At 45.7% G+C, this 15,113-nt stretch overlaps 1 protein-coding gene across 1 annotated transcript in view; it reads right to left on the bottom strand.

The window, feature by feature from the left end:
- Window positions 1-15,113, bottom strand: part of nf1a (neurofibromin 1a) — a 177,398-nt gene that overhangs the window by 146,390 nt on the left and 15,895 nt on the right. The window contains 1 exon segment of the mRNA XM_079246402.1: window positions 2,357-2,500. Coding sequence (XP_079102528.1) covers window positions 2,357-2,500 — 144 coding nt within the window.

The raw sequence follows: 15,113 nt of genomic DNA, 5'->3' as shown, positions 1-15,113 counted from the left end.
CTGGGCATGCTCCTGATGAGGCGGTGGATGTTCTCCTGAGGGATCTCCTCCCAGACCTGGACTAAAGCATCCGCCAACTCCTGGACAGTCTGTGGTGCAACTTGGCGTTGGTGGATGGAGCGAGACATGATGTCCCAGATGTGCTCAGCTGGATCCAGGTCTGGGGAACGGGCGGGCTGGTCCATAACATCAATGCCTTGGTGTTGCAGGAACTGCTGACACACTCCAGCCACATGGGGTCTAGCATTGTCTTGCATTAGGAGGAACCCAGGGCCAACCGCACCAGCATATGGTCCCACAAGGGGTCTGAGGATCTCATCTCGGTACCTAATGGCAGTCAGGCTACCTCTGGCGAGCACATGGAGGGCTGTGTGGCCCTCCAAAGAAATGCCCCCCCCACACCATTACTGACCCACTGCCAAACCGGTCCTGCTGGAGGATGTTGCAGGCAGCAGAACGTTCTCCACGGCGTCTCCAGACTCTGTCACGTCTGCCACATGTGCTCAGTGTGAACCTGCTTCCATCTGTGAAGAGCTCAGGGCGCCAGTGGAGAATTTACCAATCTTGGTGTTTCTCTGGCAAACGCCAAACGTCCTGCACGGTGTTGGGCTGGAAGCACAACCCCCACCTGTGGACGTCGGGCCCTCATACCACCCTCATGTAGTCTGTTTCTGACTGTTGGAGCAGACACATGCACAATTGTGTCCTGCTGGAGCTCATTCTGCAGGGATCTGGCAGTGCTCCTCCTGTTCCTCCTTGCACAAAGCAACAGCAGCAGGGCTCTCCTTCCATCTGGGGGAACTATGGTCGTATGACGTTCCACAGGTAAATACCTGCTGCAGCGTCTGGAGTTTATTCTGAGCTTTCTCCTCCACTTGACGCTGCTTTTATTGACTCTATTCTTTATTCTGTGTTCTTTATCCTGATTCCTGCAGGTGATAAAATGAGTTAGTTGTGTCGGAGTCCGTTGTTGGGACTGGGAGCTAGTCTGTTGTCGGTTCCACGTCGCTCTTTTTATATCCAAACCACATCCAGACAGAAATTTCCCTCTTTTTAGGAACAAGATCATCAGTTTGGGTCAGCTGCTCATCTTTTAGAGAATTATCCTCTGAAACACGTCTGCTGCCGCCTTCCTCCATGTTTATGTATTGCAGCGTGCCGTAGAGCGCATCTTGACGTAAAATACTGCATTGAAGCACCTTATTGTGGCATAAACAATAGAGCCTCATATGAAACGATGGACATTTTCTATCGTCCAGACAATAAATATCGTCATTTCACCCAGCCCTACTTCAGAAAAGTTTTTCTTTTTAGCAATATGTGCAGTGAAGCTGCAACTTTTATCTGACCAGTCTTTCACATCAGATCTGGATGAAATCGTGCAGATTTATCTCATCCGTTTGCACAACTTTCTTTTCTTATGCAACAAAGGGAGAACATCTTCCGCCACAGTGTGTGCAAACACAGCAGAAGACCGTTCACCTCCACTTCCATGAAGGGTACTGGGGAAGTGTCACACATGATACCAGAGGCGCTTCACTTCGCTCTTCTTCTTTGTGTCAAGCGGATGGAAGTTTTGATCCATGTTATCTAGGTTGGATTTCTACATCTGCATGTTGAAAAACACCAAAGTGAAGCGCCTGACGTACATGGGGTCAGTTCACGAGGTTGGTTAAATGCATATTAGTAGTTGTGATCGCAATGATGAAGCTCTGGAGGGAGTGACTTTAAACATACTTAGAACCAAGAATGTCTGATTCAACACCGTCCACGTCTTCAGTTAACACGGAAACAGCTGGAGGATACTAGATGTCATATGTTGATGTACCAACTACAACAACAACAAAACAAGCAGGTAATGCATCAAGACAACCAACAACACCATCATGACCCATACAGCCATGGGTTCTGTCAGGAAAGATGGAATTAGAGCAAAGACCAACACACTGGAACTCACACACTGTGTAGCATGTAAAATTCTCATGACAATGTGAAATAACTTTGGAGATACCACCCAGCAATCCTTGGCTCAACCCCTAAGGTAGTCATCTTAGCAACTTCACCAAATAGTGACAGAAGTCGAGCATCCAACAGATAACAGAGGATAGAGTCTAAACATGACTTAAGAAGTTCACGTGTAATATTGGCTGACATATACATATGGTACATTTGTGGCCATTAAGTAGAAAGAACCATCCGCTGGTTGAAAACAAAGAAACATAATATCTAGGAATTCAGTGCTGGACAGGTTACATGGTGACTATGAGTACAATAAAGATTACAGTAAGTAGGAAGAGCTAAAACATGTCACTACGGCAAACCTGACCGCTGCTTTCTTAAAGAAATCACCACTCACCATGTTGTTGACATTCTTCAGGATGGTGGTGAGGCCGCTGATAACGAGGGAGAACTTGTACTTGGAGATGTTGATCAGACACTCCTTGTTGTGCTCTATGCTGACTTTACTGTGGGTGTTCTGATGTCCCACTTTAATGGGAAGCTGAAGGAAAACAAACAAGAAAGCAATCAGCACAATATTTAGTACATGTTAAAAAATTACATCTTTATTAAACTTCTTTAAGGTCAAATTATGTCTCATAATGTGTATCTAAGCACTGCTCCTTTATCCCGATGTGCAACCCACGTAGAGCCTTTCCACACCGGAACCAATGCGAATAAACACGGACTGTCGATGTTTCTCTTTCCATCAAGTGTGATGTAATAAAGACTGTAAAACAATCTCTGAGAACCGGTTTAGTCCAGGATCTGAAGCTGAACCACGGCCGCATCGGGACGGACTTTAGGTGGTGCTTGCTAGCTCGCAGCCGGCTCTGTCAACACGCCTTCTCTAACTGGTCCACCTTGTAGCTATCCCATTGGAATATTTAAAAAAAAAAAATCCACTTTAATCAGCAAAAAACGCTGCTGGATGGAATTTTGTCTCTGATGTGAACCATTCCCTTGACATCGATTCCATAAAAATGCTGCCTTGCAAATTATTCGTACCAAATATTTAGAGCAGGTGTGTTAGTCTGCGAAGCCTATCCTGCCTCCTCCGTGAACAAAAAGACACTTGTATCCACTGAGGAAACCACCAGGCACCGCGGCACTGCAGCATGTTCATCTTGCCTCTCATGAGCTTCTGTGTAGAGGTGTCAGGACGATTTTAAAAAGTGTTACACTATCAGGTAAAATTATGCAACACATTTACCAGTTAGACAGAAGGTATAAAACGGGAATGTTCAACACAAGCTTGAAGAACAGCAGGACAGCCGCCGCAGGGTTTAAACCCACAGATATCTGGCTTCTTTTGTTTGTTGGAACTTCAGACGGAAATCTGTTTTTGGTAATCTTTTATTGTGAAATTGCAGATTGAAAGACACATTCCGTAACTTTCTGAGCTTAAAACTCCACGTCCCGGACTTGTTCTATGACACGGTGACATCTACCGTACATTCCTAGAGCCACTGCTGCGTGTTATTGAAATGAGGTGGAGACAAATGAATGACTTTATTAATCCCAGAGGGAAATGGCAGCGTTTCTTCTTTGTAAACAAAATCAATAATGTGTTAGATGATAATGCCTCGGTTCAGAAGCTGCTGGCAGGAAAGACCTCCTGCACCTTTCTGAATGGAACCTGAAGTCTGAACACAGCCAGAACCGGCCTCCTTGGTTACTGTGTTCATTTATTTTGCTAAGCCGCTGCTGCTCCTCCGCATCAAGAGGAACCAGTTGAGATGGGTTAGAACATCTGGTTAGGGTGCCTCCTGGACGCCTTCCTGATGAGGTGTTTCCTGGGGAAGATCCGGGACATGCTGGAGAGTCTGTCATCCCTGCATCCCCACGACCCAACCCAAGATAAGCGGTAGAATGGACAGATTGATAGTTTCAATGCAACACTTCATCACTTTGCAACCGCTTTTGTTCTGCAGCATCCTGAGGCTGAGAAACCAAAGTTGACTTTTATTTCCACACCCAGCGTTTTCTTTTGTCAACACACTGGTTGTTATGATGAACATGTGCTCAAATTCCCTCAATCACCTGTGGGTTTTTTTTTAGACTGAATCAGTGGGGACTGTGGTAAAAATGATTAATCTATTCATTCATTTATCCCAAATAAACTCAAAATGAGATTTGCTCTGGTAGTTTTTTATTGAGCCAACACCAGGGAAGATCAAATGTTTAATCTTCCACCAACCGGTGGACATGGGGTTGAAACAAGGAGGAAAATAAAAAATAACTGGAATCAGCTGAAACAGCTCTAGACATATAATCAGCTTGAAGAAAGAAGACGTTCTAAAAAAGGCCACAGTTAGCTGGATAAACATGCCATCTTTGTTGTGTAGCTCAGCGTCTGTTCCTCTCTGCACGCGTTCGGAGAATTCATCCATTCTCTAGGGTTTTTTTTCCCACTTCATGGAATTTGGTGATAAATGTTGACGCGTCATCGCCAATATTTCTGACGTGACAGGACCAACAACACTGCTTAGATGTGTCATTGGAAGGAGGTTATGGTTGCCGCATTGTTTTTCTTCTCAGGGGCGGGGGATTTGTCTCCTCGTGTCGGTTTATTTTCTCCCCATAACATAATCTGGGAAATTTCCGGGAAAATAACAATGTGGGATAGGTGCAGGAAAGAGAGAGGAAAAAAATGAAGGTTTGACGGCCAAAACGGTATACTTGACACGTATGTATTTGATGTGTGTGTTTGTGTGTGTATGAGATTTTGTGTTTCTCTACAAAAGTCTTTTTATCACAGATTTTACATTGTACAAAAACAAACAGCCTACTATATTCAGTCTCGTCCCAGGTGTGGTATTCAACATTTTGACACCAAAATATAAATACCGGTTATTGGTTTCCTTAATGGTCAATATTTACCATAGGCCCAAAACATATTGGTTGATCCTAAAATTTTACGTTGTGAAACAACAAACAAATGCCACCACGACTTGATAACACAGATCAGGGCTACCCACTTTCACATCAGCTGGGCCAAATTTTCAGACCAAAGAATTTACCGGGGTAATTAGCCAATAAGAAGCAGGTAGAAACAAAAAAAGTGATTTAATTTTGTTGTAATTTCTCACTTCATCACAACAGCATGTTATAGTCCACCGTTCTGGGCCAATACTCGTAGAATAACCTGAACCTAAGATGCTAGTCCGGCTCCGGGGGTAACTGCACTTCTGCAGGCCTAGCCTAGGACATCCTCTGGAAAGTTTTAAAGGGATGTCCGGTGTTTCTAAACAAGGTGCCTTCCAAACATGTAAACACTGCCAGACACTCAATGCAAATTGACCGTATCAGTTTTGTGCTTTCTTTTTTGTGTTGTGGAAATTAATCCTTCTGCTAAGGTATTGAGTGTTGTATTCACGCTCCATGCTTTGGTAGGAATTTCCTCAATGTAAAAATTTGTCCACACTTGTTTTGTTTTCATCATTTCAGTTTCTAATCCAACAGATTAGAAGCTGGTGGGGAAAATGAGTCCACAGAGACGCTGGAACCAGATGCTCCTTTGTTTCACTTTAGAAAATAAACACGTGAGACGTCTCTGACTCCAGTTTATTTACTGGGAACATACTGGTGTTCCTGTGTGTCCCAGCTGGGTTGCAGCGCTGCAGATGTGGTCGGAGAGGGGGGGCAGTGGTTCCACCTTGTCCCCCCAGCAGGCGTGTCCTGGCAGAGGAGGAGGTGCAGGAGACGGAGACATGAAGACAGAAATGAGACTAAACCTGTGAATAAATGAGAATTGTCCACCTCTGATGTGTTGCATCACTTCTAGACGTTTGGCAGCAGTTTGGTTCCAACATGATGGTTGGAGGTCGGGGACAACAGCGGTGGTCGCAGCTGAACGGGACACGTTACCATTTAGTAGCATGTTATGTAGCGTCTCCACTATCTGCAGACATCTGCAGCTGTACAACAGGTTTCCTCCTGGGCATGGAGGCACCTCCACCTGCCTCCATCTGCCCGATGGCCGCTACACCACGTCTGCCTGTGGAGAACATCGTTCTGTTCCTCTGCTCTGGGTTGGGAAAAGGAGCGGACCCGACCTGTCAGTCCCTTCCCTTTGGAAGGTGCCGGACTGGAGTCCAGAGTCTCCATGTTCCATGTCCACCAGCAGGGACAGATAAGCCACATTGGGGAGCATTTTATATCCAACCATCACTTCATGTTCTGTATCTGCAGGTGGAGGAAACACCTGAGCAGCCTGATGATGGGCTGTTGTCATGGCGACCGCCTCCTTTTACCTGCAGGTCTTCATGTAGAGCTTTATTAGTACGGCAGCTTCTGTACGACTTATTAACTGTGTGATGTGGCTTTTCTAACATGTAGAACTGCTTGGTTTCAGAACATTTTACTGCTGGACGTTTTACGTGCTGGAGGAACTTTTTCTCTTCTTCTGCAGATGCTGTTAATGTCCAACATTCTGGGGGAAAGTTTACGTTTCATTTGGAACAAATGGCTCAGATTTCTTTGGTTTTATTTTCTGCCTTTGGTGTCGCCGTTTCCCGTTTCTCCAGATGTTGTCGTACGCCGGGGTCAGAGTTGGCGTGGAGGTCGGGACGTTTTACCGCCAAGTCCTGCTTTTAGAAATCCCAGAAGTGGACTAGAACCGGCGTATGCCGGGTTTTGTGCGACAGTTTTATAAATAAGGCCCCTGGTCATGATGTAAAAGTAATATTGACAAAAACAAGAAATGGGACTGGGAATGGTGGCAGTGAAGCATCTGCAGAGGTCCATTACATGTGCGTGCTGACTGACCAAGCAAAACCAGCCAAGCTCCCTCTGCACTTTCTGTCATGTCCCATGACTTGGATCATGGGACATTAAACCTCTTCAAATTTGACTTCTTTCATCAAACATATGCACAGTGATGTTATTCCCATTCTCCAAGGTCTAAACAAACTAAATATATCAGTCATTTTGGTCCTGGACCTTGGCTATGCCTGCCTCATGAGCCATGTAGTTTTATTGTTGATGTTTTTCAAAAACAATGCAAAATTTGGGACATTATGTCCTTGTTTTCATTGTAGCTTCCCAGAGGCTGATGCTATAGCACTGAAAGTTGTACCAAATGAAAGCTATTCTCCACCAGCCACTGTGTAACCATCACATCCAATGCAGCTATCTGCTGACACAGCTATCCATGACCTCCAGCTTATGAAGAACATGCTGCAATACAATGCTGCGGTTTGATCCTCAGCTGTTCTCTCTGTATGCTTTTCTCAAGGTACTCTGGCTTCCTCCCACCATTTACTCTATATGGTGAATGGTTGTTTGTCTGTTTATGTTGGCCCTGTAATAGACTGGCAACGTGAAACTGGGACCCTTACTTGGATTCAGAAAATGAATGAATGCTGCAATACAATACAAACAGCATGACTATGAACTGGTGACATCTGTTCTCAAGAAAATGGTATCTGACCCAGGAACTGGTGCCATTCACCTTGTTCAGTTCACATGACGGCATGACCAAATCTGCAAAGGAGAAGCTCAGGTGTCAGAAACACCTTGGCGTTACAGCTTCCCAGAGGCTTCATGCTGAAAGTTGTACCAAATGAAAGCTGTTCTACACCAGCCACTGTGTAACCATCACATCTGACGCATCTATCTGCTGACACAGCATACATGACCTCCAGCTTATGATCCTCCTGTTGAGGACCTCCTGTCCTCAACACAGCTACAGACCTGGTAGGCCCAGAGTCTCACTTTGTTTGATGCTCTTGGAGTGAAATGTGACTGCCTCACTACTCTTGCTGACACCTAAATAAAATTAGTCATAACTACATGAGTAGTTAATGTGTTTACAACCATATGGAAGAACATTTTATTCGCTTTCATTTGGTACAACTTTCAGTGCTATACCATCAACCTCTGGGAAGCTACAATGAAAACAAGGACATAATGTCCCAAATTTTGCATTGTTTTTGAAAAACGTCAAAAATAAAACTACATGGCTCATGAGGCAGGCATAGCCAAGGTCCAAGATCAAAGTAAATTATATATTTAGCTTGTTTAGACCTTGGAGAATGGGAATAATATCAGTTTGTACATGTTTGATGAAAAAGGTGAAATTTGAAGAGGTCTAATGGGACATGACAACTAGAGCTGCAACTATCGAGTACTTTTGGAATCAGGTACTCTGTCGATTATTTCTTTGAGTAATCGAGTACTCTAACGATATATATATATACATACATACATACACACACACACACACACACACACACACACACATATATATATATATATATATATATATATAAATTTTTTCAATTATAATGTGTAAAACAAATACTAGAAACTAAAAGTAAATCTAAAGTAAATCTATAAATGTATATTTGTGAAGCTGTTGCATGTGTTGTTACTACCTAATTCATGAGGAAAATGTTTTGAAATATGATACTTTTAAAATGTTTTAAAAGTATCATATTTAAAATGTGCCGACGTGTTTGTGCTCAATGTGTGGAGAAACAATCCTCAACCGATCGCGAATTTTTGCCTTTTAAAAGATTAAAAGAAGAATTCCCGTAGAAAGAAGGAGTGACTTGTAAACATGTCCACAGTAAGAACTAGCCGATGTCTTGGTGGACGACGCGCCTGTTAAAAGTGTGTCTGTTTAATCCGGAATAAAAGTTTGCTGCAGGAACAGAGGCTGCCTAAAACATGCGCTTTGACTCTGCGTGTGTGCAGGAGAGACAGATGAGGGACGGATTACCAGACGGTTAGCGTGCGTTAGCAGCCGACACCTCGCCATGCCTCGTCACTGCTGACTGATATCACAGGTTAGAACTCTGAACATTTTACCAGCCGCTGCTGCTGCTGATATAAATCAGAAAGCTGGATCTCCTCCTGGAGCGGTGAAGTGGGGGGGTGGTACGCCAGCTCTACGTTTTCTGTCCTTTTCAGTGTGAAATGGTCCCACACTGCCACTTTTCGGTCTTTTCCTCTCCTCTTCTTCATTCTCTGCCATTAGAGACCAAAGCAAGGAGGATCTTCAGACAGAAAGCAAAGCGCTCGCCGCTGCTGGTGGAAATGTCCGTCATCAGTCCGGCTGAAACAGTCAGACTGTACAGACACACCGTAGGCCACAGGCTCTGCTTTTATAGATTTTATACATGTTTAGATGTTTTATATGTTTACTGAAACAGTGATGTCGTCCGTCCGAACAGTCTGAGAACGCCGCCATGATGCAGAAACTAAAATTCATCACCATGTGATATTAATTAAATGGAGCCTCGAGGCAAATAATTTGCCTCGATCATTTTTGTACTTGAGTTACCCGAGTAATTGCTGCAGCCCTGATGACAACATGACATGACTACATTACAGGACAGGACTACATGACAGACCAACATGGAACCACTCTGGAGTTGCTCATGGTGAGAGGCGCTGAGCAGGTGTGGGCATTCTCATCAGCCCCCAGCTTGGTGCCTGCACGTTGGGGTTTACCCCGGTGGATGAAAGGGTAGTTTCCCTCCGCCTTCGGGTGGGGGGGACGAGTCCTGACTCATGTAGTTATGACAAAAACCATGTTCAAGCATTAAAGTGTCCATATGTACACCTACTAGGACTGTGACAATATGCTTTTGTCCCAATTTGATTTGGCATCAATTAGGAAAAAAACAACACAGTAGCCAGACCATCATTCTGCTGCTATAATGGCCAAGAAGACAAGTAAAAAGATCAATAAAAACAATAAAAATGACAAAAATTTTCAAATTTATTATTTTTATTGATATGAATAAAATGTGTTTTTTAAACAAAAAAAAAAACTTTTAAAATTTGGAAGCAAAGAAAAATCCTAATTATCAACTTTTCAATTTGATTTTCCCACCGCTAACACCTGGCATCAGGACTCCCTGGGCCGCAGTTTGATGATCGATTTTGTAGTCGTATCGTCGGACCTGCAGCCACATGCCTTGGACACTAGGGTGAAGAGGGGGGCGGAGCTGTCAACTGATCACCACCTGGTGGTGAGTTGGCTCAGATGGTGGGGGAGGAAACGTGTTGTGAGGGTCTGCTGGGAACGTCTGGCTGAGTCTCCCGTCAGAGCGAGCTTCAACTCCCACCTTCAGCAGAGCTTCAACCGTGTCCCGAGTGAGCCGGGGGACATTGAGTCCGAATGGGCTGTGTTCCGTGCCTCTATTGCTGAGGCGGCTGGCCGGAGCTGTGGCTGTAAGGTCGTTGGTGCCTGTCGTGGCGGTAATCCCAGGACTCGTTGGTGGACACCAGCAGTGAGGGATGCTGTCAAGCTGAAGAAGGAGTCCTATAGGGCCTTCTTGGCCTGTGGGACTCTGGAAGCAGCTGATGGGTACCGACAGGCTAAGCGGCATGCGGCTTCGGCTGTCACCAAGGCAAAAACTCGGGCATGGGAGGAGTTCGGCGAGGCCATGGAGAAAGACTTCCGGACGGCTTCGAGGAGATTCTGGTCCACCATCCGGCGGCTCAGGAGGGGAAAGCAGTGCTCCATCAACACTGTGTACAGTGGAGGTGGGGAGCTGCTGACCTCAACTCGGGACGTTGTTGGTCGGTGGAAGGAATACTTCGAAGACCTCCTCAATCCTACCAACACGTCTTCCGATGAGGAACCAGAGCTGGTGGACTCAGGGGTGGACTCTCCTATTTCTGGGGCTGAAGTCACTGAGGTGGTCAAAAAGCTCCTTGGCGGCAAGGCCCCGGGGGTGGATGAGATCCGCCCGGAGTTCCTTAAGGCTCTGGATGCTGTGGGGCTGTCCTGGCTGACACGCCTCTGCAGCACCGCATGGACATCGGGGACAGTGCCTCTGGATTGGCAGACTGGGGTGGTGGTCCCCCTTTTTAAGAAGGGGGACCGGAGGGTGTGTTCCAATTACAGGGGAATCACACTCCTCAGCCTCCCTGGTAAGGTCTATTCAGGGGTCCTGGAGAGGAGGGTCCGCCGGATAGTCAAATCCCGGATTGAGGAGGAGCAGTGTGGTTTTCGTCCTGGTCGTGGAACAGTGGACCAGCTCTAGACCCTCTTTGGGGTCCTGGAGAGGTCATGGGAGTTTGCCCAACCAGTCTACATATGCTTTGTGGACCTGTAGAAGGCGTTCGACCGTGTCCCCCGGGGGCTCCTGTGGGGGGTACTCCAGGAGTATGGGGTACCGGACCCCCTTGTACGAGCTGTCCGGTCCCGGTATGACAGGTGTCAGAGCTTGGTCCGCATTGCCGGTAGTAAGTCGGATTCGTTTCCGGTGAGGGTTGGACTCCGCCAAGGCTGCCCTTTATCACTGATTCTGTTCATAACTGATATGGACAGAATTTCTAGGTGCAGCCGAGGTGTTGAGGGGATCCGGCTTGGTGGCCTCAGGATTGGGTCTCTGCTTTTTGCAGATGACGTGGTCCTGTTGGCTTCATCTGGTCGTGATCTCCAGCTCTCACTTGAGCGATTCGCAGCCGAGTGTGAAGCGGCTGGAATGAGAATCTGCACCTCCAGATCTGAGACCATGGTCCTCAGCCGGAATAGGGTGGATTGCCCTCTCCGGGTCGGGAGTCAGGTCCTGCCTCATGTGGAGGAGTTTAAATATCTCGGGGTCTTGTTCACGAGTGAGGGAAGGATGGAGCGCGAGATCGACAGACAAATCGGTGCGGCATCTGCAGTAATGTGGACCCTGTCTGTCGTGGTGAAGAAGGAGCTGAGCCAGAAGGCGAAGCTCTCGATTTACCAGTCGGTCTACGTTCCTACCCTCACCTATGGTCATGAGCTGTGGGTCGTGACCGAAAGAACAAGATTTTGTATACAGGCGGCTGAAATGAGTTTCCTCCGCAGGGTGGCCGGGCTCTCCCTTAGAGATAGGGTGAGGAGCTCGGTCATCCGGGAGGAGATCAGAGTAGAGCCGCTGCTCCTCCACATCGAGAGGAACCAGTTGAGGTGGCTCGGGCATCTGGTCAGGATGCCTCCTGGACCTCCCTGGTGAGGTCTTCCAGGCACGTCCCTCTGGGAGGAGACCCCGGGGAAGACCCAGGACACGCTGGAGGGATTATATCTCTCGGCTGGCCTGGGAACGCCTCGGGATCCCCCCGCAGAGTTGGCAAATGTGGCTGGGGAGAGGGAAGTCTGGGCTTCCCTGCTTAGGCTGCTGCCCCGCGACCCGACCCGGGATAAGCGGCATGAAGACGAATGAACGACCGAACTTTCAAAGTATCTAGGGGCCATCTGATATTTCTTATCCCAATGTTAAACACTGACTGAACAGTGTGAGAGAAAAATGCTTCCACGCCAGCTGTTGCTGGAGGATCACTTCATGGAGAGCAGAGCAGCATGTTTCCCTGTCTAAATCGTAACATAGAAAGAATGTTGTGTGATCATCAAAGTGGGGATTTACACTCCCAGTAAAGAATCTAAACAGAACAAATAAGCTACATGACTCCTCTGTCACATACCGCTCCAGTAACCCCACAATCCCCATGTCTTTTCAGGTTTTTGTGGCTAACACGAAGCACTGTTGTTACAAGCTGTAGTTGCACTCAATAACAAATAGAAAAGTCCAATTCCAAATGTCAAGTATAAAATACATTAACAATTCCGATTAAATGCCAGATTTCTGGTAACCGAAGTAAACAGATCAGCAGCCTACTGAGAACTGCACTTCAGGGAGATGTAGTTTGGGTTTTTTCTGCTCCGCTGCAAGACACTTTCTGCAATGCAGAATGATTTCGCTGCGGTTTCCTTTAATCATATTTATTTATTTGCATTAAAGTAAATTTATTAATAATAATAATAATAATAATAATAATAATAACAATAATAATATTAAAAGCCCTTTTAACTACAGTTCATCCCATTCACCAAAGTAGTCCTAAAATGTTACTGACAGCAATATTTTTCTTGTAATCCAACACTCATTAGTATTACTAACTAAAGGGTTTTTGTAAGATTAAGCTGCCTGGAAGGTTTTTGTTGCAACTTGGACCAACAAGAAGAAACACCTAAAGCTACCAGTAATCCCAGCTGAGCTGCTAAATCCAACATGCAAACCTGATCTCTGCTAACTTTGAATAAAGTACAGCACAATTCCGTCCACAACGAGATATTGAACCTGTGTGAGTTTAAAAAACGAGCAGTTAAGCGGGAGAAGTTGCAGTTACACCTCTGCGAACAAAGACATGTTACCTGGTTACTGAGGGTGAGCAGGGGAGCAGGTTGTTTCCCTTTCCATATCAGAGAAACGACCTGCTGGCTGGCATTGGTCCAATGTGTCCTGGCGTGAGAAGGGTTTAGATCCCACTAAACGTGACATTAACTTCATGTGTTTATACTGGTGTGGGAAGGGTTTATATCCCACTGAACGTGACAGTAACTTAGATTCCACTGAACGTGACATTAACTTCATGTGTTTCACCTGGCGTAGGAAGGGTTTAGATCCCACTGAACGATACAGTAACTTATGTCCCACTGAACGTGACATTAACTTCATGTGTTTGTCATGGCGTGGAAGGGTTTAGATCGCACTGAACGTGACATTAACCTGATGTGTTTATACTGGCATGGGAAGGGTTTAGATCCCACTGAACATGACAGTAACTTAGATCCCACTGAACGTGACATTAACCTGATGTGTTTATACTGGCGTGGGAAGGGTTTAGATCCCACTGAACGAGACATTAACTTCAAGTGTTTATCCTGGCGTAAGAGGGTTTAAATCCCACTAAACGTGACATTAACCTGATGTGTTTATACTGGCATAGGAAGGGTTTAGATTCCACTGAACGTGACAGTAACTTCATGTGTTTATCCTGGCGTAGGAGGGTTTAGGTCCCACTGAACGTGACAGTAACTTAAATCCCCCTGAACGTGACATTAACGTCATGTGTTTATACTGGCATGGGAAGGGTTCAGATCCCACTGAACGTGACATTAACTTCATGTGTCTGTCATGGCGTGGGAAGGGTTTAGATCCCACTGAACGTGACATTAACTTCACGTGTTTATCCTGACGTGGGAAGGGTTCATGTCCCACTGCGCGTGTCATTAACTTAGATTCCACTGAACGTGACATTCACTTCATGTGTTTATACTGGCGAGGGAAGGGTTTAGATCCCACTGAACGATACAGTAACTTATGTCCCACTGAACGTGACATTAACTTCATGTGTTTATACTGGCGTGGGAAGGGTTTAGATCCCACTGAACGAGACATTAACTTCATGTGTTTATCCTGGCGTAGGAAAAGTTACGATCCCACTGAACGTGACATTAACTTCATGTGTTTATCCTGGCGTAAGAGGGTTTAGATCCCACTAAACGTGACATTAACCTGATGTGTTTATACTGGCGTGGGAAGGATTCAGATCCCACTGAACGTGACATTAACTTCATGTGTCTGTCATGGCGTGGGAAGGGTTTAGATCCCACTGAACGTGACATTAACTTCATGTGTTTATCCTGACGTGGGAAGGGTTCATATCCCACTAAACGTGACAGTAACTTCATGTGTTTATCCTGGCGAGGGAAGGCTTTAGATCCCACTGAACGATACAGTAACTTATGTCCCACTGAAAGTGACATTAACCTGATGTGTTTATCCTGGCGTGGAATGTTTTAGATCCCACTGAACGTGACATTAACTTCATGTGTTTAACCTGGCGTGAGAAGGGTTTAGATCCCACTGAACGTGACATTAACTTCCTATGTTTATACTGGCGTGAGAAGGGTTTAGATCCCACTGAACGTGACATTAACTTCATGTGTTTATAATTGTGTGGGAAGGGTTTATATCCCACTGAACGTGACATTAACTTCCTATGTTTATACTGGCGTGGGAAGGCTTTAGATCCCACTGAACGTGACATTAACTTCCTATGTTTATACTGGCGAGGGAAGGGTTTAGATCCCACTGAACGTGACATTAACTTCATGTGTTTATCCTGGCGTAGGAGGGTTTAGTTCCCACTGAACGAGACATTAACTTCATGTGTTTATACTGGCATAGGAAGGGTTTAGATCCCACTGAACGTGACATTAACTTCATGTGTTTATCCTGGCGTAGGAGGGTTTAGATCCCACTGAACGTGACATTAACCTGATGTGTTTATACTGGCATGGGAAGGGTTTAGATCCCACTGAACGAGACATTAACTTC

Source organism: Telmatherina bonti, assembly GCF_933228915.1.
Source record: "Telmatherina bonti genome assembly, chromosome: 9".
Classification (NCBI taxonomy): domain Eukaryota; kingdom Metazoa; phylum Chordata; class Actinopteri; order Atheriniformes; family Telmatherinidae; genus Telmatherina; species Telmatherina bonti.
Note: the sequence above shows the minus strand (reverse complement) of the source record. Positions and strands in the feature narration are given on the sequence as shown.